At 62.3% G+C, this 24,337-nt stretch overlaps 2 protein-coding genes across 4 annotated transcripts in view; both read left to right on the top strand.

Moving 5' to 3' along the window:
- Positions 1-11,631, top strand: part of PEAR1 (platelet endothelial aggregation receptor 1) — a 54,588-nt gene extending 42,957 nt beyond the window's left edge. The window contains exons 12-24 of the mRNA XM_039513424.1: positions 331-494; positions 1,128-1,230; positions 2,217-2,363; positions 3,000-3,128; positions 3,501-3,629; positions 3,714-3,842; positions 4,528-4,656; positions 5,386-5,601; positions 5,894-6,006; positions 7,413-7,533; positions 8,340-8,402; positions 9,273-9,476; positions 10,234-11,631. Coding sequence (XP_039369358.1) covers positions 331-494; positions 1,128-1,230; positions 2,217-2,363; positions 3,000-3,128; positions 3,501-3,629; positions 3,714-3,842; positions 4,528-4,656; positions 5,386-5,601; positions 5,894-6,006; positions 7,413-7,533; positions 8,340-8,402; positions 9,273-9,476; positions 10,234-10,394 — 1,808 coding nt within the window. The 3' untranslated portion in view covers positions 10,395-11,631. The remainder of the gene's footprint in view (positions 1-330; positions 495-1,127; positions 1,231-2,216; positions 2,364-2,999; positions 3,129-3,500; positions 3,630-3,713; positions 3,843-4,527; positions 4,657-5,385; positions 5,602-5,893; positions 6,007-7,412; positions 7,534-8,339; positions 8,403-9,272; positions 9,477-10,233) is intronic.
- A 1,057-nt stretch (positions 11,632-12,688) lies between these two features.
- LRRC71 (leucine rich repeat containing 71) lies at positions 12,689-23,500 on the top strand. Of its 3 annotated transcripts, none has more exons than XM_039512864.1 (16): positions 12,689-12,766; positions 13,550-13,671; positions 14,416-14,538; positions 16,310-16,450; positions 16,955-17,030; positions 17,528-17,602; positions 18,005-18,073; positions 18,516-18,675; positions 19,284-19,316; positions 20,340-20,429; positions 20,834-20,947; positions 21,441-21,555; positions 21,778-21,866; positions 22,424-22,532; positions 22,981-23,102; positions 23,233-23,500. In XM_039512864.1, the coding sequence occupies exons 2-16, from the start codon at positions 13,569-13,571 to the stop codon at positions 23,353-23,355; spliced, it is 1,542 nt and encodes a 513-aa protein (XP_039368798.1). In that variant the 5' UTR covers positions 12,689-12,766; positions 13,550-13,568; the 3' UTR covers positions 23,356-23,500. The 3 variants fall into 3 exon arrangements, with proteins under 3 accessions (XP_039368798.1, XP_039368797.1, XP_039368799.1); XM_039512863.1 differs by having other exon boundaries at positions 19,233-19,316; positions 22,430-22,532; XM_039512865.1 differs by having other exon boundaries at positions 19,233-19,316.
- The last annotated feature ends 837 nt before the right edge of the window (positions 23,501-24,337 follow it).

Genomic DNA, 24,337 nt, shown 5'->3' with positions numbered 1-24,337 from the left:
GGGCGTGGTCCACACCCCCTGGACCCCCAGCCAGAGCCGCGAGCTGGGGCACCCAGAGGTGAGTGGGGCCAGGCACCCTCAGGCTGGAGCAGTGTCTGAGATCAGGCTCCTTCCAGGGACCCGCTGAAAGCTTCGCTCCCCTCTAATACCCAGACCCATCCGGCTATGGGACAGTAGTGGGGCAGTATAGCCCCCATAGGGGCTATTGACTGGGCACAGCATTGCCCCCGTACTGCCCTGCTTCTCCACCCATTAAGCTGCCTGGATTTCCCAAGCCCTCCGATTCCAACGTCCCGTCGATCCCCCGCCGACCTGTCCACTCCTCTGCAGGTTGGCACGGAGGGGATTGTTCCAGCCCCTGCCCCGCCGGCACCTGGGGCCCCGGGTGCAACGAGACCTGCTGGTGCGCCAACGGCGCCGCCTGCAGCCCTGTCAGCGGGGCGTGCGCCTGTGCTGCCGGCTGGCACGGCAGCAGGTGCCAGGAGCCGTGCGCGGTAAGTTCCTACCCCCCTCGGACCAGCCGCTTCCCGCGCCCGGGAGCCTCTGCGCCCTGTACGGCCATCCCAGCTGTCACTGAAGGACCTGAGCCAACATTCATTGGTGCCCATTTCCGTGGTCTTTGCATCAAGCCCTCGGCCACCCCCCTGCCACGCACCCCCTGCAGAGCAAGGTCCAGCCGGCTGCCGGCAAGATGGGATGCCGGGTGCCTCTAACGGTGCCCGTTCCCCACTTGGTGCCCACGTGCTACCCAGGATCTTGGTTGTCTGTGATTGTCCCACTGGACAAAATAATGACAACAAGGGGCTAACGAATTGATTGGGAAAGTCACTTGCTGGCCCAGCCTGGGCAGGGGGCTGGGTGATTTAATGGCAATGGGGAGGGGGGTTATGGATTAGACCATGTGCGTTTGTGGAGCAGGGGAGGCGTGGGTTAGACCATGGGCACTGGCAGGGCAGAGCGGGAATAGGTTAGATTGCATGCACTGCCAGGGTGGGGGTCAGACCGGGGAGGCTTGCAGGCACCGTGCACCAGCAGGATGGGACCGGGAAGGGTTCTGGGTTACAATCACCCACCCCAATCCCATCCCAGTGCCACTGACTCCGGCTGCATCCCCCTCTCGCTAACAGAACGGCGCCTACGGGCCTGGCTGCAGCAGTCAATGTGACTGCAGCCACGCGGACGGCTGCTCCCCCGTCACAGGACAGTGCCGCTGCCTGCCGGGATGGACAGGTGAGGAGGCTGGGTGGGAGGCAGGGATCTGGGGAGGGGGCAGGAGGACTCTGTCTCTGTCCATGATGGCAGCCAGGAAGTCCCTTGGCATCCCTGCCAGCTCAATGCACAGCTCTTGTGGGCATGACTAGGTCAGGGACAGAAGGGGGCGGTACTCTTCCAGGCTCCACCCACAACATAAGCTCCTCCCACCGGCCTTGAAGGAGGCACAGCTCACTGTGAATTGTGCAGAGGTCCAGGATATATGGGCGTGAGGTCTCTGGGCGGCCTGAGCTCCGTTCCTCCTCAGTGGCTGGACTCGGCGGGGTACCCCCTGGGCCAAGGTCAAAATAAAGTGATGGCGCTTGTCCAAACGCCACCCACGCATGGCACCAAAGAGAGCCAGACTGGCTCCTGCTCCGGTCTTAGCAAGCTGCTTGCGAAGGGGAAGGAGGGCGGTTCACACCTCTCCGAGCCGTCGTCCCTGCGGGTTACCCTTGGCTCAGGCTCGCGAGGTTTCCTTCGCAGCCAGATGGCAGGGACATGTGGCCCAGCGGGAATTCCGGCAGGCTTTGGGGGAATAGCAGCACTCGAGCTGTGCCAGCCGGTGCCTGCTGACGGGCCAGCCAGTTTGAGTTAAGAACCTCCCCTCACTGGAGCGAGGGGCTCGTGTGTGTGGACGAGACTCGAGCTGGGGGCTGCGCCAGAGTTATAAGGAGCTAACTGGAGTCTGAGTGATGGGAGCGCAGCTTCAAAGAGGGCTGTTTCTGGGTTGGCGCTGGGCTGGGAGACCGTAGGGCCTGCAGGGAGCTGTGTCGTGACTCAGTTTCCCCATCTGTCGAGTGTGGACAGTAACACTGGCATTCCTGACAGCTTGGGATGTGAGAGATTTTATTTCTCCATGCAGGGGACTGGGTTGGCGCTGGGACCTGTTTGCCCCCCCCAGCTGCCTGGTGAAGAGGGGTCCCCACTAAGAGGACACCCTGTTCCTTTTCTTGCCACCCCAGGGCCCCGCTGCAACCTGGTCTGTGACGACGGCTTCTGGGGGCGGAACTGCAGCCAGCCCTGCGCCTGCAAGAACGGAGCCGCCTGCTCCTCAGAGGACGGGAGCTGCAGCTGCGCGCCCGGGTACCGCGGCCCCGCCTGCCAGCGCAGTAAGTGCCATGCCAAGTGAGGATGACACTCGGAGCCAGCGGGCTGGGGTGAGGGGGGGTCCTGCTCCTGCCTTGCTCAGCCTGGGGGGAGCTGGCCTGTCCCGGCGGGGCGAGCGCCTGGCTCCGTCCAGTGCTGGAGCAGAGCAAAGTCTATCGCACAAAGCCCGCGAGCTGGGACTGGCATCGTCCTTTCGAGCCTGCCCCCCTGCCCCTAGGGCTGGTTTGGGTGCAGCAGGCAGGGTCAGAGGCCACGCTACGGGCATCCCAGGAGCCGGCCAGGGTTCAGGGAGATTGATACGTGTAGAGAGCAAATCCCATCCCTGCTCCCCTGAGGGAATGAGAAATCCACATGGGAGCACAGCAGCCCATGTGTCCCCGTGACCTGTCCCCTCTAGGGGGTAACAAGGAGTTCTGTCTCCACGGCCCCGTTTGGGACTGTCTGCTGAGGCTGCCCACAAACAGGGTCGGTCGGCACCGATTTGTGGCGGTGGCTTTGCCTGGTCCCCGTCAGGATCTGGGCTGAGACCCAGCAAACTCGTTTCACACGAGCAGCCATCCAATGGGGCCGGGTTAGGGCTGGTACGTGACTCGCCCCCACCCTCCACATTCTTTCCATTTCTCCTTCCCTTGCCGCAGACTGCCAGTCCGGACGTTACGGCAAGAAGTGCGCGATGCCCTGCCGATGCTCCAACCACTCCACCTGCCACCACGTGAACGGCTCCTGCGACTGCTTCGCTGGGTGGACGGGCAGCGACTGTTCACAGAGTGAGTCACATCCACTGCCGGGGGCGTCCCAACTCACGGGCAGCACAGGTCAACGGGGAATAAGTTGAGGAGGGTAGGCACTTGTAGGGGTTATAAGGAATCTGGGCACAACAGGGTCCCTAGGACTATGATCTGGGGGTTCTGGAAGCTCCGTCAGCCCCACAAATATAGGCCTCTGCCATTTGAGCTGAAGGAGATCTCCTTCAGCCGGTAGCAGAAGTAGGACTCTTATCCTCTCTGTGGGAAGCCACCAGGGGGCGACGGAATCTCACACACACAGACTCAGTAGCTCATCAGGGAAGAGGTCTGGGGAGAGCAGCTTTCAGAGCCGGGTGCATAGTGGGACTGACGGACGTCTCCTCTTCTCCGCAGCCTGCCCGCCCGGCACGTGGGGAAAGGCCTGCGGCTACACCTGCCAGTGCCCAAACGGAGGCCGGTGCAGCACCGTGGATGGGACCTGCTCTTGTCCGGCCGGCTTGACCGGCAGACACTGCTCGGAAGGTACGGGCTGTGCCAGGCAGGGGCCCGGGCATCACACGTCTCCTTCCCCACGCAGACCTCACCCACTTGGTTTCTTTTCTGTAGGCTGCCCCCCGGGGAGCTACGGGGAGAACTGTGCCCAGGCATGCCAGTGCCAGAACATGGCTCAGTGTGACCCGGTGACCGGGAGATGTCTGTGCTCCTCCGGGTACACCGGCGCCCACTGTGAAACCAGTAAGTCGCAGAGCCCGCCCTGGCCGAGCCAGGGGAACGCCCTGGGGAAGGCACAGGGCTGCATGACGGCCCCAAGACCACATTGAGGAGCCACCGGCAGCGCCCACTGCTGGCAGAGGGGAGCATCGCACCCACACAGGACTTCTGGGCGGGTCTTGAGGGAAGCTGATCGACAAGTTTTGGACAAAAAATAGGTTTTTGGGTTAAAACCGAAATTTCCCTGGGGAATGTCTGATTTTGGTTAAATTTTCTGGGTTTTCACTGGAAAAACAGAAATCTGGAAAAAAATTGGGTTTTTGGCAACTGAACTCCCCCGAAAATGTTGGCCAAAAACCCGAATATTTTCCACTTTGTTTCTGACCGTTGACACTCAAAAAATATAACTTTTCAGCCACAGCGTTTTGGGGTTTTCAGGGTTTGGATGAAAACCCGGAAACTTTGGGTCAAAATTTATCTTCCAACATTTTGCTTGTTTGTCGTTCACCAAAACATTTTGCTGGAACACAAATGGTTTCCCAGCCAGCTCTAGTATTGGGTTATACCGACCATCGGTCTCCCTCGGCAGTCAGGCGGTCGGATGCGGAGCTGTATGGCTCCAAGCCGCTCCCTGGGACTGGCCTTCCCCTGCCTGCCAGCCCCCTTCACCCCACGGATTCTAACCTTGGCCCTTGTGCGCCCCTGGCAGAGTGTTCCCCTGGCACCTTTGGACCCAGGTGTCTCCAGGTCTGTGAGTGCCTCCACAACTCCACCTGCCACCACGTGACAGGGAGCTGCCAGTGCGAGCCGGGCAGGAGCGGGGCCCAGTGTGAGAAATGTGAGTGAGACCATGCAGGGGGCTGGGAGCGAGGACTCCTGGGTTCTGGCCCCAGCTCCGGGAGGGGAGCGGGGTCTAGTGGTTAGAGCAGGAGGGCAGGGGCTGGGAGCCAGGACTCCTGGGTTCTGTCCCCAGCTCTGGGAGGGGAGTGGGGTCTAGTGGTTAGAGCGGAGGGGGGTAGGGCAGGGAGCCAGAACTCCTGGGTTCTGGCCCCAGCTCTGAGGGGAGGGGGCCTGGAGGGTTAGAGCGGGGGGGCAGGGAGCCAGGACTCCTGGGTTCTGTCCCCAACTCTGGGAGGGGAGCGGGGTCTAGTGGTTAGAGCAGGGATGCAGGGGCTGGGAGCCAGGACTCCTGGGTTCTGTCTCCAGCTCCGGGAGGGGAGCGGGGTCTAGTGGTTAGAGCGGAGGGGGTAGGGCAGGGAGCCAGGACTCCTGGGTTCTGTCCCCAGCTCTGGGAGGGAAGCGGGGTCTAGTGGTTAGAGCGGAGGGGGGGAGGGCAGGGAGCCAGGACTCCTGGGTTCTGTCCCCAGCTCCGGGAGGGGAGCGGGGTCTAGTGGTTAGAGCGGAGGGGGTACGGCAGGGAGCCAGGACTCCTGGGTTCTGTCCCCAGCTCCGGGAGGGGAGTGGGGTCTAGTGGTTAGAGCGGAGGGGGGTAGGGCAGGGAGCCAGGACTCTTGGGTTCTGTCCCCAGCTCTGGGCAGAAGGTCTAATGATTCCTCCGGGCGTGCAGGGAGCCCCGATCACCCCTTCACCATGGTGCCAGCCGTGCCGGTGGGGTACAGCTCCCTGGGGGCGATCATTGGCATCATCATCCTGGTGATCCTGCTTGTGGCGCTGCTGGTGTTTTTCCTGTGCTACCGGCACTGGCAGAAGGGCAAAGAGAACAGACACCTGGCCGTGGCCTACACCACGGGGCGGACGGACAGCTCGGAGTACGCGGTGCCAGGTGAGGGCATAGGGCGCTCAGTGGGGGGGGCTCCGCTCTCTAAGTCACCCCCCTGCTCCCGTTAGCACGGCACCTCCAGCAAGCCCGGCAGAGTCCGCCCACCCCACTCTCGGGAGTCTCCCACCGAAGTACTGATCCCAGCTGCCCTAGGCTTAGCATGGGGAATCCAGCCGGAGCCCGGCCCGGGAGGGGGAGAGGCCCACGGCCCTGCACACCCCCTGGGGACAGCGAGGGGACAGGACTCCCAGGGACTTTGGCCTAACTCTGTCTCTCTCTTTCTCTGTCTGACCAGACGTCCCACCCAGCTACACCCACTACTACTCCAATCCAAGCTACCACACCCTGTCGCGGTGCACGCCGACCTCCCCTGCCCCCAGCAGCCAGGACAGGGCCAGCTCCCTCAAGGTAAGCCCCAGCCCTCGGGGCGACACTGCTCCGGGGAAGTTCCCAGCCTTTCCGTTCTCCGGAGCTGCGAGGCACGGAGCCCCCTTGGGGCCGGGCAGAGAGGAGACAGCTTGTCTGCAGCGTCTCTCCGGGGCTGGGCTGGGCTGGGCTGAGAATTAGTTGGGTTTGTGCGGCATTGAGGCGGCCCTGCCCCTGCACCCCCATAACATGGAGGCGGGCTAACCTGGTATTGGCTCTGCTCAGCAGCCACCATCAGAAACCTGCCCTGGGGAGGACTCAGTTCAAGGCCTGCTAGTCGTGCCGCTAAGCCAGGGGTGGGCAAATGACGGCCCGGGGGCTGCATCCGGCCCTTGAGACGTTTTAATCCGGTGCTCGAGCTCCTGCCGGGGAGCGGGATTGGGGGCTTGCCCCGCTCCCCGTGTGCTGTGGCTCCGCACAGCTCCCGGAAGCAGCGGCATGACCCCACTCCGGCTCCCATGTGTAGGGGCAGCCAGGGGGTTCCACACGTTGCCCCCATCCCAAGCGCGGCCCCCGCAGTTCCCATTGGCCAGGAACCATGGTCAATGGGAGCTGCAGGGGCAGCATGCGGATGGGGCAGCATGCAGAGCCGTCTGGCCGCGCCTCCGCGTAGGAGCTGGAGGGGAGACATGGCCGCTGCTTCCAGGAGCTGCTTGAGCCTGCACCTCTGACCCCCTCCCACGCCCCAACCCCCTGCCCTAGCCCTGATCCCCCTCCTGCCCTCCGAACCCCTCGGTCCCAGCCCGGAGCACCCTCAACCCCTCATCCTCAGCCCCACCCCGGAGCCTGCACCCCCAGCCAGAGCCTGCACCCCTTCCTGCTCCCCAACCCCATGTCCCAGCCCAGAGCCCCCTCCCGCACCCTGAACTCCTCATTTCTGGCCCCACCCCAGAGCCCTCACCCCCTCTGATGCCCCAACCCCCAGTTTCGTGAGCATTCATGGCCCGCCAGACAATTTCCATACCCAGATGTGGCCCTCGGGCCAAAAAGTTTGCCCACCGCTGAGCTAAGCCATCAGGTCAGTTGTCCCCCAGCAGCGCCCCGGATGCTGGACACCCCCAGTCTGGAACCCGTGGGCCAAATGACTCCAAATTTGCCCCACTCGCCCCACCCCAGGACGCCACGAGGCACAGCAGGTTTGGGGACGATCTGAATTTGCGCGTGGATTTTAGAGCGCTTCGAACCATCCGCTCTTAATGCGGGCGCTTGGCTCAACCTGAACTCTAGTTTGGCAAGAGCCACTCCAGAAGGAAGGACACCGACAGACCCTGTGGTTCCCGAAATCCTGGCCTGGCAAAGGGGCCGCTGACCTCTGCCTCTGCCGAGCTGGACCCCGTGGGCAGGGGGCGGTAGGTCACTGCTGATTCCACCCCTTATTTCGGCCACAGGTGCCCTGCAACCAGCACTTCTCCAACATAAAGAACATGGCCTACGGGCCGGACTGTAACGCCTCGCTGCCCGCCGACTGGAAGCACCACAGGGCGCCGGCGCTGAAGCCACGCGAGCGAGGTAAGGGAGGGGGGGGAAGGCTCACCAGCTCTGAGCCGGGCGTGGCGCCTCAGCTGGGATATGCTGGGCTGGGCTTTAGGAGCCAGTGTGGGGAGAGGAAGCAGGGGGTCTAGGGGTCAGAACAGGGTGGGGTGATGAGTTCCACTCCCGGTGCTGGAAGGTGAGTGGGGTTAGGAGTTGGAGATGGGGGAGTGCAGGACTCCTGGGTTCTTTTCCCATCTCTAGGAAGGGAGTGATGCCTAGTAGTTAGAGAAGGAGATTGGGAAGCAGCGGGTGGTGCTCAGGACTCCTGGGTTCTGTTCTTGGCTCAAGAAGGGGAGTGATGCCTCGTAGTTAGGGAAGGAGATGTGGAGAGGGAACAGACCTCAGGGCTCCTGGGTTCTATTGGCTCTGGGAGCAGAGCGAGCTCTCTGGATTAAAGCAGGAGAAGGGGAGCTGGGACTCCTGGGTCCATTTCAGCTCAAACTGCTGGCCGTGGTCGGCGTCCTATACATTTCATCCCCAAACAAGGGCAAAACTGCCCCCCTTACCCCCAGCCTGAAGCTGGTGGGGAGAAAAGCCGCATGGGCCCTGGGGGGCCTTCCCTGGATGCTGCGTGGGAGACCCTTCCCTGGACGGGAGCTGCCTGTTCCTAGTCAAGTCCCCATTTCTCACCAGCCTCCCCCCATCTCGGCTGCGGGGGCCGACACAGACCCCAGCCTCGTGAAGGGACCCCCTTGTGGCTAAAGGAGGTACCACGGGCTGGGGGGGGGGAACCACAGGGTCTGTCTGTGTCCAGCAGCCTCAGGGGCTCCTTCCGTTTGCAGGGGGCGGCCCCATGGACCGCAGCTACAGCTACAGCAACAGCCTGGGGAAGTACTACAGCAACGGTGAGCACAGCGCCCCCCTCTGGCGGGGGCTTCCAGGGGCCCCGGCGCATGGACGGGAGTGATGGGTCCTTCAGTCGTCTCCCCCAGACACTCTCCGCTCAGGCCGATGGCCTCGTTTTCCTGGGCTGGGGTCTGGGAGGTGCGGGGGGGGAGGAGTCGTGCTTACTGCAGCACTGACCCCCATATCCCAGTGCAGCACTAGGGGGCGCTGTGCTGCAGGGAGTGGGGCGAGGGGCTCAGGAGGGGGCACTCTCCCCTCGCACTCAGTGCCGATCCCATATCCCAGTGTGGCACTAGGGGGCGCTGTGCTGCGGGGAGTGGGGCGAGGGGCTCAGGAGGGGGCGCTCTCCCCTCGCACTCAGGGCTGACCCCATATCCCAGTGCGGCACTAGGGGGCGCTGTGCTGCAGTGCGTAGGGCGAGGGGCTCAGGAGGGGGCGCTCTCCCCTCGCACTCAGGGCTGACCCCATATCCCAATGCGGCACTAAGGGGCGCTGCGGGAGTAGGGTGGGGGGCTCAGCAGGGCGCGAGGAAGCTGGGCTGGCTTTGGAGAAGCCCTGTGTATCCCCAGAGCAGCTCCAGCCTGGACAAGCTCCCTGCACACGCTGCCCGTGGGCCTCTGCCCTGCCCTGGTGGGACGCCCTGGGGGAAGAGGGGAGCTCGGTGTGCAAGGCCCCATCCAGCCCTACATCTCTTTGCTGAGGCTCCAATGAGGGGCCCGGTTAGCGCTGATTGCAGCCCACGTGCCTGGAGCTAGACAGACCCAGCAAACTCATCTCCTCCCGGTTAAACCGGCGTCTCAGCCCCCTGGCTTCTCCCCCTTCCTGTATTCACCCGCCTTCCCTTTGCCACCCTTCCGCCCACCCTCCAGACTACATCAAGGAGGAGGCCCTGCGCGCCAGCAACAGCTCGCTGAACAGTGAGAACCCCTACGCCACCATCAAGGACCTGCCCGAGCTCATGGCCAAGCCCTCGGAGGGCAGCTACATGGAGATGAAGTCCCCCGTGAAGCGAGAAATGTCCTACGCCGAGATCGGGCTCTTCGAGGAGCCAGCCGCCGGCTCCAGGGCGGAAGGTAGAGTTCAGCCCCGCGACGGGCTGCGGGACCCCTCCGGTCCCGTTCACTTCAGAGTGATGCCAGAGACTGACTGGCACATGGGGGCGGGCGTGACATGCCACTTGGGGGTGCTTGGCCACTGCCAGGCTTTTGCATTTCAGACACCAACTGCACTGCACAGACACCAACTGAGTTCAGGGCCCCCTCTGCACACCACCCGTCTGAAATCATGGCACCCTCATACTGGGTGCTGCATGCACCCTGACCGAGTTCAGGGCTCCCTCGTGCCAGGCGCTGCACGTACCCCGACCGAGCTTGGGGCTCCCTCGTGCCAGGCGCTGCACGTAACCCGACCAAGATTGGGGCTCTCGCGTGCCAGGCGCTGCACGTACCCCGACCGAGATTGGGGCTCTTGTGTCCAGGCGCTGCACGTACCCCGACCGAGATTGGGGCTCTCGCGTGCCAGGCGCTGCACGTACCCCGACCGAGATTGGGGCTCTCGCGTGCCAGGCGCTGCACGTACCCCGACCGAGATTGGGGCTCTCACGTGCCAGATTGAGATCAAGGTCCCGTTGTGCCGGGCGCTGCACAGACACACACAAAGTGGGAGGTAGTCCCCGCCCCAAAGAGCATAGCTGCAGCATGGGAGAAAGGAAGGGTCCTTAGCCCCATTTTACAGACTGATCTCCCAAGTTCTTAACCACAAGCCTGTCCTGAGACACTTTCACAGGTGCCTTCGGTAATGCCCTTGTCTTTCCTCTTCTCCTCCCTCTAGAGAGTTGCCCCCCGGGGGCAGAAGGTGTGTCTCCAGCAGCCCCCAGCGTCCCCCCCAACCACTACGACTCCCCCAAGAACAGCCACATCCCCAGTCACTACGACATGCCACCGGTCCGGCACTACCCCCCATCCCCGCCACTCCGGAGGCAGGACCGGTGAGGAGCCTCGGGGCGCTGTCTCTGTCCGTCTGTCCATCCTCCCCCTCCTGTCTCTGTCGGCCCTTCCCAGGGAAAGGTGGAGGACTGGCTCCGAATCCCAGTGGGAGGAGAGCCGTGGCGGGACCGTGGCTGGCCATTTACCGGCACCCCCCTGGATTCACCCGGAGCCTCTTTGTCTTCGCTTGTACAATGCAACAGCCGCTAAGGACTAGGGAAGGGGGGAGTCGGACCCTTTGCCCCAGCCGCTTGGGGTTGAATACAGCTCATCACCTTCCCCCAGACGAGGGTTCAAGTCTGAGACATTCACCTCCGGATCCTGAGCCTCCCACATGCCGCAGGGATGTGGATCATGGCGGGGTGGTGTGGCCTCAGCTTGCCCCGCCATGTCCCCCCCTGCCCCATCGGTGTTTGTCTTCGGGGTGGGGTCCCCAGTCAAGCCATCGGCAGGCGTGTTCTGCCCCCAGGGCACGGCTTCGCACTGAGGGGAGGACAGAGCCGGAGGAGAAGCCTGCCTCGGTGGAGCTGACGTGAACGGGCCACCTCGGGGCGGGGGCGCAGAACGGCAGGTGTTCCTGTGAGCCCCCCCCAAGGGGACTGATAACCCAGCAGGGCAGCTGCAGACGCTGGACCGCTGCACCCTGCTGACACAGACTAAACACCCCAAGACCGGCCCCGCTGCTGCCCCAGGAGAGGCATGGCTGGGAAGTGAGACGCCACCGAATTCGGCTCCCAAGCCGGATTCCAGCCTGTGGAGGGGGACTGGAGCTGGGCGTTTGGCTCAGCCTTGATTTGCATCTCGACACAGCTGCCAAACACCTGCCTGATTTCACCCAGCCCAGCTGGAGATGGGCCGCAGCGGACGTTTGTGCTGTTAGGGGAAGTTGGTAGCTCTGAAGCCAAGCTTCCCCACTGTTCCACCTCCCACCCCCCGGGCAGCACCACTGTGAAGCTCTGAGGGTTCAGAGCCCCCCCTTCCCATCACCCCATACCCCCCCCCACCACCCGGTGCAATATATACCGGCCTAATGGGTGTGGGCGTGTCTCCCCCTAGCGGCCAGCCCCAGCAACTGTAACAGCCTGCTACTTACCTGCAGCAATGGGAGCGCCTCCTTGGCTCAGGTAAGAGAGGCCAGGGCTAGTGTCTCTCTGCACATGGTCTTGGTTTATGACCCCTCCGGGGGGGGGGGGGGGACAGACTAGCCCAGCAGGCTGAACTTGGCCTAAGGGACATAGCTGGGTTCCCGGCCCTTTCTGCCCCTGGGATCTGTAGTCTGGTCGATACAGCTCCAATGTGCGTGTAAATAAAGATGTTTGTGTTGTTTTTAACTATGCAGCTGTCTAGTTTTTGGCTCAGCCTCCACCCAGCTGCTGGCATCACCCCACAGGCGTATGGTCAGGGTTCGGCTATGCCGGGGGGGGGAGGGGGGCGCAGACTTTTGTAGTGGTGACCCCGTTCACACAGCAAGCCTCTGAGTGCGACCCCCCCCCACCTTATACATTAAAAACACTTTTTCATATATTTAACACCGTTATAAATGCTGGCGGCAAAGCGAGGGTTGGGGTGAAGGCTGACAGCGCATGCCCCCCCCCCATGTAATAACCTCATGGCCCCTTGCGGGGTCCCGACCCCCAGTTTGCGAACCCCTGGACTATGAGATTAAACAGGCCCTGGGGTGAGCAAAGACACTGGACTCCCAAATGTCACCCTTTGGCGAGGAGGGGGCTGGGCTGGAGGGGTTCCAGTAACAACTCGAGGCCCCAACCAAAAGTGGGGACCCGGTGCGCTAGGCGCTGTATGTACAGCCTGAGAGGCAGTCCCTGCCTCGAAGAGCTGACATGCCAACTAGACACAGATTGTTATCCCCATTGTACAAATGGGGAAACTGAGGCTGGACGTCATGCTGCTGCTGCTGACCCTTCCATGCTGCTCCTGATTATAAGGGTGACAGGACGCGGCGTTTCCACAGGACCAGGGTGGCGCCCCCCCCCCCTGCAATGGTCACAGGGGCTGTCGGTGCCCATGGCACCAGGTTTGGGGGATGGGGGGGGCATGGGGGACGCCTCTGCTCCATCAGTCACACAGGGGTTACCATGGTAACCTGGACCCCCTCCCCAAAATGTCATGGCAACGGTGACCCCTTCATATGATGGGGGCTAGCGAGGGTCCGGGGGGCGGGGCTGTCCCGCCCCGGGCCCCGCCCCTCTCCGACAGCCCCGCCCTCCATCGGGCCCCGCCCCTTCAGGCAGCCCTGCCCCACTCGCCCAGGCCCCGCCCCTCGCCGGGCCGGGCCCGCGTTGCCATGGGGACACGCGCTGGGCCCGGCCGTGGAGGCCACAAGCGGAGCCGCCGCCGCCGCCGCCCCCCCGGCTCAGGTGGGGCGATGCGGCCCTCCCCCCTTCCCCACCGCGGCCAGGAACCCCCTCCAGCCAGGCCACCCGGTGCCCCCACACACACACTGCAGCCAGGGATGCCCCTGCCCCCACTGCAGCTGGCCCCCTCCCGGCCAGGCTCCTGCCCCTCATGCACACCCCTGCTAGGCCCCTGATCCCCTACACACTGCAGCCAGGGATGCCCCCCACACACACACCGTGGCCAGGAGACCCTCCCCAACACCCCATCCAGGGACCCCGCTTCCAACCAGGGACCCCTGCCAGCCCCCAGTACACCCCTACACACTGAATCCAGGGACCCCCCCTCCCCGGCCAGGGGACCCCCCCCTACACACCACAGCCAGGCACCCCCAACCGGGAACCCACTACTTCTCCCCTCACCAGAAACTCCCACCCGACACCCTCCCCTTCCCCAATCAGAGACACCCCCCCCAACATGCCTCCCGTCGCCCAGGGATCATCCACCCCCCGCAGCAGCATCTCTCGCCCTGTATCTCTGGCCATGCCCCCAACCCCAACATGCCCCAGATCCTCCCTTTGCCCATCCAGCCCCTCCGTGCCACAGCCCGTCCCCGTGCAGCGCCCACAGGCGTGTGCAGGCGTAACCCCCCTGGCCGGGGGGTGGGGTTTCTTGCCCCTGGGAGCAAAGGCATCAAGGACCAAAAATATAAACTGGGGGGGGGGACACAAAAGCCCCTGGGGTGAAAGGGCAGCGCTCTTGGCTCTGAACGTGTTACCAGCCCAGCCCGTCTTGTTTTCCTCCAGTGCCCTGAAGAGCGGCGCTATGGGGAAGAAGGGGGAGCGGGGGGCCAAGGAGAAAGGGGCTGGCGTGAGCCTTGAGGAGGAAGGAAAGAACGCGGCTAAAAGGAGTGACCCACATGGTGAAGGTGAGGACGCCCCGCTCGCTCTGTTCCCCGGCAAGGACGCCGCCAGGAGGCTCAGTTAACTGGCTGAGGCGGGCGGCGGGTCCTGCTCCTATAATGCCAGGGGCCAGGAAATCTGGCCCGTCGTCAGGTGGCTGCCTGGGAGCTGGGCTCTTTTGGAAAAGCCAGCCCGAGCTGACTTTGGCCACAGTAATACGTCAGCAGCCCCCAGCGATCAGCGCCTCCCCCTTCCCGATCAGCTGTTTTGTGGCCGGGGGTGGGAGGGAGCGAGGGCACGGCTGGCTCAGGGAAGGGGCGGAGTGGGCACAGGGCCTGGGGCAGAGCCAGGGGTTGAGCAGTGAGCCCCCCCCAGCACATTGGAAAGTTGGCACCTGTAGCTCCAGCCCGGGAGTCGGTGCCTAGACAAGGAGCCGCGTATTAACTTCTGAAGAGACGCAGGTGGCTCCGGAGCCATACGTGGACCACACCTGACCTCGGCGATGCTCAAAGTGTAGGCACGTGGGTCCTCCCATTGAAGCTAACTGAATCGCCCTTGCAAGGTTCGTCACGCGGCCAGAGCTGTTGTGGTGTTGCTGTGGGTTGTTAAAACGCGGCCACACTCCAGCCTAGAGGTGCCGGCACTTCTGTGCTGGGTGAAGAGTCTCTGCGACTAGCTCGCGTGGGCAGAGGAAGATGCTGTTAGCACAGACGGGGCTCTGGGAATGGCCGGGTTTGAAGGGAGTGACTGCTGGCCTGCTCTTTCCGCAGAGGAGTATCAGTGCACAGGCATCCTGGAGCAGGATTTCAATGAGCTGTGCTCCCGCGCCGGACTCACCAAAATCCCCAAGGTCACAGTTAGGCTGCAGTCTGCCTCTAACCTCTTCCCGCCAGGTGAGGCAAAGGGTGGGACTGGGAGTACTGGGAATTCCTCTCTGTCTTTGCTGAGTGTCAGCTGGAATTCACTGCCGCTTAGGGCTTCTCACAGGCCTGGTCGCGCTCCCCCTGCTGGACACTCACCAAGCTGCTGTGTTGGGGGTGGTCCCCCACCGGGCCCATGTGTCTCGAAGTTTCCCTTGCTCTGGGGAGGCCTGGCCGGCTCTGTCCCTTTCTTTGGCCTCTCTGGCACATTTCCTGGGCACAGACTGTCAGTTGCCCCTTTACAGAAGCAGGACCCAAGGGTCCAGTTGCCACAGGCTCCCAGCGGGCAGCTTGGGGGCTAATAAAGCCAAGGCGAGGCCATCAGCAGCCTGGTGCAAAGTGGGATGGGAATCAGGCAGCCCCAGGTGCTGCACCAAGGTGAGTTTATCCTCCTGGCCTCGTGCCCTGCATGGTGCTGAGCGCTCTGCTCCGTGCAGGGAAGGGGATGGGGACTGAGAGCTGGGAGGGGTCCAGTTCTCTCTCCCGCAGGCTGGAGATGAGCTTCTAGGAGAGAAGAGGTGGCACTTAGGAGGGCGGCAGAAGGGTTCTTGTACCAGCAAGGGGCCCCATCCCATCGCTCTGTGGCTCCCTTTACCCTGCACTGAAGGCTTTACAAGATTTGAAGGCAGCCGATCTCCCCCTCTCCCCATGAATACTGCTGGGTAAGGGGCTCCCCAGCTGGCTTAGTGCAGGCAGGCCAGCTCTGTGCCAGCCCCCATCATGTCAGTTTAGCCAATAGCCGGAGCACGGTGTGTTCTAACCACCCTATGGCTTATGGCAAGGAGACGCTGGGCTCTGGCTAGTCTCAGGCATTTGCCCCTTAGCAACCTGAGGCAGATGAGAGCAGCCCCCCCTTCTAAGCTCCTTCCTGCGCTCGGTGCATCTTCACCGGCCTGCAGCCTAGCCCCAGGCCCTCCCTGCTTGCAAGCAGCCTTGGCCGTCCAGGCGAGAGCGTTTCCCAGGAGCCTTTCCGAGCTGGTTCTGCAAGGCGGCAGGAGTATGTGCTGGGAACAGCGCTCGAGCCTCGCAAGATTCAGTGTTTTCTCAAGGGCCCAGCTCCCGGAGCTCTCTGCGTTCTGGAGGAGCTCCGCTTTCATGGAAAGAACAAGGCCCTTTCCAGCCCTTGGTATTGCAGAGAAAAGCTGGGAAACGTAACTTCTAGAAGTTCAGATGCCGGAAGGCAAAGAAATGAGTCCAGCTTATCAGAGGGTCGCGCGCTCGTTGTTCGTGCAGGCCGAGCTCTGGGTGTTCTCCAGCTTGCAAGTGGAGTCCAAGTTTGGGTTGGGGGACCTGGCTATAGTTGGGGTGAGTGGCCTGGCTGAGGGAGCTGGCCCAGCTGGGGTCAGGGCCCTGGGGAAATCACAGCTAAAGCAGCTTTTACCAAGGGGATGCTGGGGGGGATGCATCTGGGCTGTGAACTGCAGAGGACTGGCGCAGGGAGATTGTGTGTCCCCGTTTCAGTCCCACCCATTTCAGGGGCAGGAAGCTCTAGTTAAATAGGTTGGGAGGGCAGTGTAGCCCCAGATGGGTTTAACGTGTCTCCCAGCATCCGCAGCTCTAGTGAAGGCAGAGTGTAGTGAAGAGAGGCCTGTGCAGCTATAAGGGGATGGGCTCTCCACGGTGGGGCAGCGTGGAGTGATTGACACGGGGCAGCCGCCTGCATGTCCCTTGCCTGGCGCTGCAGAAGTCTCCCTTGGGCTTGGTGCCCCTGCCCCCGAGTGACCGGTTGCCCTCTGCCTGGCAGAGGAAAGCGACATGCCGGCCGAGAAGGAGGTCCCAGCCAGCCTCACCCAGATCCAGAGCAAGTACGCCTACTTCCGGCCCTGCATCCAGACCGAGCTGGAGCATGACGACCCCAAGAGCGTCCGTGAGATCTTCCTGCGAGGTGAGGGGCTCAGCTCACTCCGAATAGCCCCCTCAGCACTGTAAAACAGGAAGGGGGAGCGGGGGGAGCCTGATTCAAACCAGGTGCTGGCAGTAATTCAGGGGCACTGCCTGCGCCGCCTCTCTTGTCAAAGACTTTCTGAAAGTCCAAGTAAACTGTCCACTGGATCACCCGTGTCCACATGCTCACTGACCCCCTCAAAGGCTTCCAATAGATTGGGGAGGCTTGAGTGCCCTTCACGAGAGCCGTGTGCGTTAATTCTGTTACCACAGTTGTAACCAATGTGCCTGGTACTGAAGTTAGGCCTGTAATTGCCACGATCGCCTCTGGAGCCTTTTAAAGAAACGTAGGCCCTACAAGAACCCAGCAGCTAGCCGTGCCGTTTCGAACTGGCCTCCAAGCTGGCCGGGGAGCCAAGGGGCAGTTGAGGGCAGGGGTGAGGGATCACATTCTGGCTGGTTTTCTCTTCGGTATAACCAGCTCCATCTGTTTTTTCTCTGGCAGGTTGGAAAATTGAAGAGAAAATGCTGGGTGTTTTCAGCAAGTGCCTGCCCGCCCTTGCCAACCTGCAGGCTGTTCAGTGAGTGAGGGGCTGGGCAGTGCCAGGAGCTGTTTGGCTGAAAGGGCCCAGAGACGGGCAAGGAAGATACAGGGGGAGTTCAGTTCTCTAAACCCTCGGTAGCCAAGCCTCCCTCTAAGGCGTTTTGCCGCCTCCCAGCGCATTGGCTCTTGCCTCTCTGAGAGCCGGATCTTGGTGTCCTCCAAGTGGGTGGGGTAATTGGGACACTGGGACTGGAATCAGGCTGGGGCCCTGCTAGCTCTTTAAGACCAATAGTTGGTTTGGGGGCTCCGGAACGCTGGGTGCTGGGAAGCGCCTGCATTAGCTTTTGAAAAGCAGATATTGGTGAAGGGGTTTGAGCAGGGGCTTGGGGGCCTGGCTCTGCCCTTGCCTCACTTTGTGACAACTCCTTTCGCCGCCCCGTGCCTCAGTTTCCCCATCTGGGGATGAGACTGCTTTGCGATCTCTCTTATTGAGGTCATGCTGCTGCTAGGGCTACCGTGTCTCTCTTCTTGCAGCCTCTGGAAGGTCGGCCTGACGGATCTCTCGCTCCTCTCTCTGATCGCTATCCTACCCAACTGCCCCGCCCTCAAGTAAGCGAGAGCTAGGCCGTGGGGCTGGGGGTGCTCAGAGAGTGCTGGAAGCTCAGATAGGGGACCCCATTCACTGTAGCCATCCTTGAAGGAGCCAGTGAGATGGGACCTGAAGGCGGTGCTTTGTCAAGCTCATTGAGAGCCCCATGGTACTCCGTGCCAGAGCAGAGCCGCCAACTCCACTGTCCTGTCCAAAGCCCTAGCGCGGTGCCTGCTGCCTACCTCAGATTCCCCCCACCTTTTCAGTGGGGTACAGTATTCTCCACTTTCCCTTCCAGGCTGTTGTGTAGTGTTTCTTTGTCACTGTGAAGCAGCTGCTGTGTTTGACTCCAGAGGTAGCTGCATTTCTGCAGGCCAAGCGACTTCTCTGGCACCTTGGTGAGTTTCTGCTTTTCCCTGCAGGACACTAACGCTGGAGGGGAACCCGTTAGCTGAGGGGTCCTTCTACAGGCTGATGGGAGAGGAGAGCACGTGAGTTCCTTCTGAATCGGAGACCCAGGGGTCCCGGGGAGTGGTGCTAGTTAACCTGCTTGGGGCAGATACTGTGCTGGGGGAGGGAAGGGAAATTCCAGACCACTGCATCTGCTCTGGGGCGATGGGCGGGATCCTGGGGGATACTCCTGGGAGAGAGGTCCCAGTGGGGAGGAGGGCTGAGGATCACTGGGCGGGATGGGATACTTTGTCTCAGACTCTCATAACCAAAGTCCTCAGCCCATCGGCAAGGTGCCCACACAGATCCAGCGCATGGGCTGCGGATTCCTTCCCTCCTACCCTTCCACGCCCCAGGCAGAGCGTGGCTGGGATCCTCCTCAGTCCTGGAGCCCCCTCCCCACTCCCAGGGCATCTCTGTCCCTTCCCAGAGAGCAGGGCAGTCCGACCAGACCTGACTGGAAACTCCCCAACGCCCCTGCAGGCTGGCTCACGTGTCGCTGAGAAACAACAACATCGGTGACGCCGACGCCAAGCTGATCGGCCAAGCCCTCTCCACGCTGAAGTCCTCCAACAAGAGCTTGGTCTCGCTGACCCTCAGCTTCAACAACATCTCGGACCTGGGGGCAGGCTACATCGCGGAGGTGAGGGGTGAGCGCGAGCGACTGGCTGCACTGGGGTATGAGCATTATAGAGGAGACAGCTGGTCTCCAAGTGAGGGACACTGTGCACTGTGCACTGCCCTGGAGGCCTGGCTTCAAATCCTAGCCTTGCCACTAGGTTATTTTTTAAACCAGTTTAAGTCCAGCTCTCTCATGTGGACGGGAACAGGCAGCTGGAGGAGCCTTACTGGCTGAGGCTGTGGAGGGAAACGAGAGATGGAACTGCACAGGCTGGAGCTTTGCGTGTTCTCCTGCCAATCCAGTCTGGCTGGAGCCAGTACTCGAAGTCCACCCGCTGCGTAGCCCTGGGGGTTCCCAGAGCCCAGCTCAGGCTGAGCCCAGGTGGTGAGCTCGCAGCAGGATGGGTTGGGCCTTGGAAGGACTGAACTCCCCTTTGGCACAGGAACTGGGCCATCGGCAGGAGGAGCCGGTGCCGGGAAGCCAGCCCGGCCGGATGGAGGGTCCAGCCTCCAGGGCTGACAGTTCTTTTTCTTTCCTTGCATGTCTGTGTCCTGCCGCCGCCTCCCGGGCCGGTCCAGGGCTTGCGGTTGAATCGCTCTCTGCTGTGCCTGTCTCTGGCACACAATCAGATCGGAGACCAGGGAGCCCACAAGCTTGCAGAGGTGCGTCCAGGGAGAGGCCTTTGCTCTTCAGCCCAGGGGATGGATTTACCCTTTAAAACACTTCTTCACCTGGCCCAGCATCCACTGCTCCCTCCCTTCGCCGCTATTAGCCAGGCTGGGCAGGGATGGTGTCCCCACCTCTGTTTGCCAGAACCTGGGAATGAGTGATAGGGGATGGATCACTCGATTCCCTGTTCTGTTCATTCCCTCTGGGGCACCTGGCATTGGCCACTGTGGGAAGACAGGATACTGGGCTGGATGGACCTTTGGTCTGACCCAGTGTGGCCATTTTCATCAGGAACATCTAGTGGGGGTGGAGGGCTCGATGGAGGACTCCGAGTTGTGGATCTGGAGCTCTCTCACCAAAGGGACATTTTAAGAGCCGCCACTAGAGTTTTTCTCCCAGCCATTAAAAGACATTTGAGTTGAATGCACATTAACAGAGAGCTTGAATCAGTCTGAATCAAAATCCCATCCTCTCCCAGCTAAGCAGGATCCCTGGCCCAGCGCCGCCCGTCTCCTGAACTCCATAGAGTCAGCGAGGGAGAGAAACCAGCTGCATGTCTAACGTGTAAAACATCTTCAGCCGGCACAAAAGAGCAGAAGCAGCTCTTCTCCCCGTCTCCAGCTCTCCTCTCACGCAGGCCAGGCCTGACCTGCACCAGGCCTCGATCCTGCAGCGGGAAGTTCCAGGGCTAATCCCTGCTGCCCAGCCCCCCCCGCGAATGACCGAAAAGAATCAGCTCCACGGGACGCACTAGCACATCCCTTTGCGGGAGCAGGACCTGAGCTTGGAAATTCGGGACCCGATCCCGAGGGACCCAGCATGCTCATCAGGCACCCAGCACCTCTCTGGCTCAGGCCGTTGTAACGTCTGCGAGCTCGGGCGTGGTCAGAGAAGTGACAGGGATTGAAGTGGTGCCGAGGTCCCGGGCTGCCCCCTCTGTGGGGTGGAGGAGGGGGAGTTAAGCTATTGTGACCGAGAGACTGAGCAGCACTGTCTCTGCCATTGCTTTGGGTTAGGTTCTGGGACCTTTCGCTTTAACTCACACCGAAGTCGTGGAGAGGAGGCGACTTTTACTGGAGAAGGAATCCCAGGAGCGGTCCCGATCGGTAAGGCTCCTGCCAGGCCATGCGCACCCACCAGAGGGTGACAGATCAATTCACTTTGGGGGCGGGGGTGTTAGCGACTGACCTCTTTCCTGCAATGGCAGGCCAAACTCAGAGCTCCGTGGAACCAGGTCGCTGAGGGTAACAAGATTTACCCTGGTGTGTGCTGTATTCCCCTCTACTTTCTGAGCTACCTGAAGGATAACAGCCTACTACTGCTGCCACCTAGTGGCATCACTCCTTTAGCTCACACTGTTGAGGATCTGAGTCTCCCTGGTTCTAAGCCAGTCAAAATCCCATGCTGGGAGTTGCTACAGTTAGCGCTGCCTAGAGTCCTAAAGGTAGCAAATGTAGACAGCCCGTGGTGTCCGAATCTCTGTTAAAATCCCTCTGGGTCTGGGTTCCAGCCTCTGAGACATGCAGATGCCAAAAGCAGCGAGCGTCCCTCCAGCCTCGTCAGCAGCACCACCATCGACAAGCTGCAGGTGGCCAAGCAGAGCAAGAGCGGGTCCAAGAAAAAGGTGAGGGGTGTGGGCTGACCCAAGCAGGACGGCTTCCACGCAGCCCTTCCCAGGGACGCTGAGATCCAGGCGTGTCCAACCGGCCTGGGAGCAAGGGCTTAACCCCACAGCGAGCGGCTCCCAAAGATCCGCTTCTTCGGAAGGATCGGGAGATCGCAGCGGCCAGGACCTGTGCGTGGCGCTGCTCTGGGGAGTGACCCTCGGGACTCCTGGGTTCTCATTTCATTTCTGAAGGGGGAGTGTGAGCTCATGGTTAGAACAGAGACTTAGGGGTCAGGACTCCTGGGTTCATTTGATGGCCCTGGGCTTTCCTGTGCCTCCATCCTTCAAACAGGGTTCATGTCGGGCTGGTGGTTTACACGCTTGGGCCAGAGAAGGGCCAAAAGCGAAGTGGGGTCAAGCCTGGAAGGGACTTAGCAAACAGCCACAGATATTAAGGAGCTGCCGAGCCTGCTTGTCAGCGCCCCCTTCGGGCCTGTGCTACTCCTTACAGGAGCCTTCGAAGAAAGAGGAGAAAGCTCAGGCCAGCACTGCAGCTGGCGGGGGGGTCGCGGGCGGCCCAGCCATTGCGCCCGCGAAGAAGGAGGATGCTAAACAAGCCAAGAAAAGTGAGTAGAAATTCTAACCGTGTCCCGTGTGCAAGGAGCCCCCGGAGAGCGGGCTACGGAGCTAGATGAACTGTGCCAGCGCGGGAGGTGGCCGGAGGCGATGCCTCTCTCAGCCGGGCGCCCGGCCCGTGGGAGGGGCCCCTGTGGCTCAGCTCTGCATGGCAGAGGCTCTGCCCCGTTCGTGAGTGTTTCACCCAGCTCAGGCCGTGTCCCTCTCTTTAGTGGTTTCCACCCCGGAGCAAAAAGCTGTTCGAGGCAAAGGAACCAAGTCGGGCGCCAAGGAGAAGCGCAGCCTGCCGCCGGAGCTGGAGGTGAGGGAGCCCTGGCCAGCGCCGTGTTCCCGGCTCCCAGGGCACTGGGTTAGTGGGGCAGGAGCCTGGCTCTGGGCTAAGATGCAGAGTTGAGTTCTGGTCACTTCGGGGCTGGAGTCTCAGTCACTGACACCCCCCCCCCCCCCCCGTGGTGGCTCCTGGTTCAGTTCCACTCTGCCCTGCCGTGGGGGGGGTGCAGTGGGCTTCGCTCTAACCGGCTGTGCATGGTGCAGACAGCTGCCCGGTTCCGCTCCAGAGGTGGCTGACTTGCTTTGGGATGAAAAGATGTGGCCCCATTGGCTCAGCATGAAGCTGGGGATTTCCAGAGGGGCTTGGAGGAGAAAGGAGCCCACTGCCCAGGGAAAATCAATGGGATCCCTGCTCCCAACTCCCTTAGGCGCCTGAGATTATTCCAGCCAAAATGTCCCATCTCCTGCCCCACATCAGAACCAGCAGTGGGCTGATCCCCATCCTGGGCACTGCCAAAGCAGTGGGGCTGCCTGCCGAGCGTGGCAGCTCTGGGACCTGCTCGAAGGTGAAACGTTCTCCGTGCCCAGGTGCAGGAGCCCACCGAGATCGTGAACCCACTGCTGGAACAGGCCGAGCACCGCGACGGGAAGGTCTTCCTGCCAGGCAACCGCGTGCTCATCAACTTAAACCTCAGCTGTACGTCGGCGCGGGGCCCGGGGCTGGCTGGAAACCCACCATCTCGCCTGGCGGCGCTGGGTCCCCCGGGCTGGGAGCTGTGGCAATGGGCCGGAGATGCAGCAGCCTCTGCCAGGCTTGCGTGTGTCCTTCCTTCTGAGCGGGGCCTGCAGCCAGGCCAGGCCCTACCCACAGAGCCACCCACCCCTCTCCGCTTCCCTCCATGCAGCCCAGCCTGGTCACTCACCTTAGTGCCGTGGGGCTCGTGGGCTCCCTCTGGCGGCCGGATCCCCAGCAAAGGCAGGAGACGCTCGTGCTTCTAGAGCCAGGTGCCGATCCTCTGCCCCACAGCAGCTGTGCCAGTGTCAGTGGGCGCAGGCCCTGGCTGAGGTCCCAGGCAAACCCCTCCCTGGGCCCCAGAGGCGATGGGGTTTAAACTAGTCACCGAGGTGCATCTTCCCTCCCCAAGGGAACCAGCTCACCGAGCAGGGCCTGAAAGCGTTCCTGGCAGCCATGGAGAGTCAGCAGCAGGCCAGCAAGGCCACAGCTGGGGTCAAGTGGCAGATGGGCCTGCTGCGGCTGTCTCTGGGGGTGAGTACCACGCTCCTGCATGCGGGGGGGGGGCTGTATCCAGCCCCAGGGCCCTTGTTCATTCACGACCGTGCCCCCGGGGGAAGTGAGTCTCCCCTTTGCCCACCCGCCCCCCTTTCCGCCCTTCCAGAAAAACCGCTTCCCCGCTGACAGCAAGACCTTTGCCAAGCTCCAGGAGCTGATGCTGCCGCGCGACCCCACCTCCAGGCAGCTGCCCAAGGCGCCGGACGAGGAGCTGGCTGCGCCCAGCTAGGGGCTGGAGGGGCGAAAGCGGCCGCTCACTCGAGAGCAGAAGAGTCCCGCGGGCCTGGAGAGCGTCAGGGCAGCCCCTTGTGTGGGATTTCTGGCCTGGCCCAGCCTGTACCGTTCCCGCCTGCCATTAAACAGCTTTGACACAACCTGCTCTGGGGTGGAGCATTAACTTCAAGGGGCGGGGGACTGGAGCCCTGTACACCCACTGGAATTCAGGGCCCCTTCCTCGCACGGGGGGGCTCCATCCACACGGGGGCTGGAGCCCTGTACACCCACTGGAATTCAGGGCCCCTTCCTCGCACGGGGGGGCTCCATCCACGCGGGAGCTGGAGCCCTGTACACCCACTGGAATTCAGGGCCCCTTCCTCGCACGGGGGGGCTCCATCCACGCGGGGGCTGGGGCCCTGTACACCCACTGGAATTCAGGGCCCCTTCCTCGCACGGGGGGGCTCCATCCATGCGGGGGCTGGGGCAGTGGGGAGGAAGCTCTGAGGAAAGGGGTCTCCTGGGTCAGAGGCAGTGACCCCATAACTGCACGGTCCCAAGAGCACTGAGCCCTCCTCCCCCCCAGGCCACTCCCACGTTCCCAGTCCGGAGCCCTGCAGGCCGGGGAGAGGGATGAGGGCACGGTGCAGTGCCCACATCAGGGGAGCCGGGACGGGCTCGTCCTCACTTGCCCAGCTACAGCTCAGCATAGACACTGTCCAGTGACTCCACCTCCCCGAGAGGCGCTGGCTGCAGGGGGCCTGAGCTCAGCCGCCCCAAGTCGCTCCGGGCTGGGGATTTTTCACCCCAGAGCCGGGCCAATCGAGTCGTGTCAACCAGCCCTGAGACATCCCCGCCGAGGGACTGGGCGAGCTGGGGGCGCAGGGCCGATTCCACTCCCAGCAGCAGCACTGGGCAGGGCAGGGCGGTTTCTCTTCCCCCAGCCCCCCATTCTCTGCTCCAGCCATGACACTGCTCCCTGGCAGCACAGGGAGAAC

This window comes from Mauremys reevesii, linkage group 24 (genome assembly GCF_016161935.1).
Source record: "Mauremys reevesii isolate NIE-2019 linkage group 24, ASM1616193v1, whole genome shotgun sequence".
In the NCBI taxonomy this organism is placed as follows: Eukaryota; Metazoa; Chordata; order Testudines; family Geoemydidae; genus Mauremys; species Mauremys reevesii.
The sequence above is the reverse complement of the archived record's forward strand: the minus strand, read 5'-3'. Positions and strand labels throughout refer to the sequence as shown.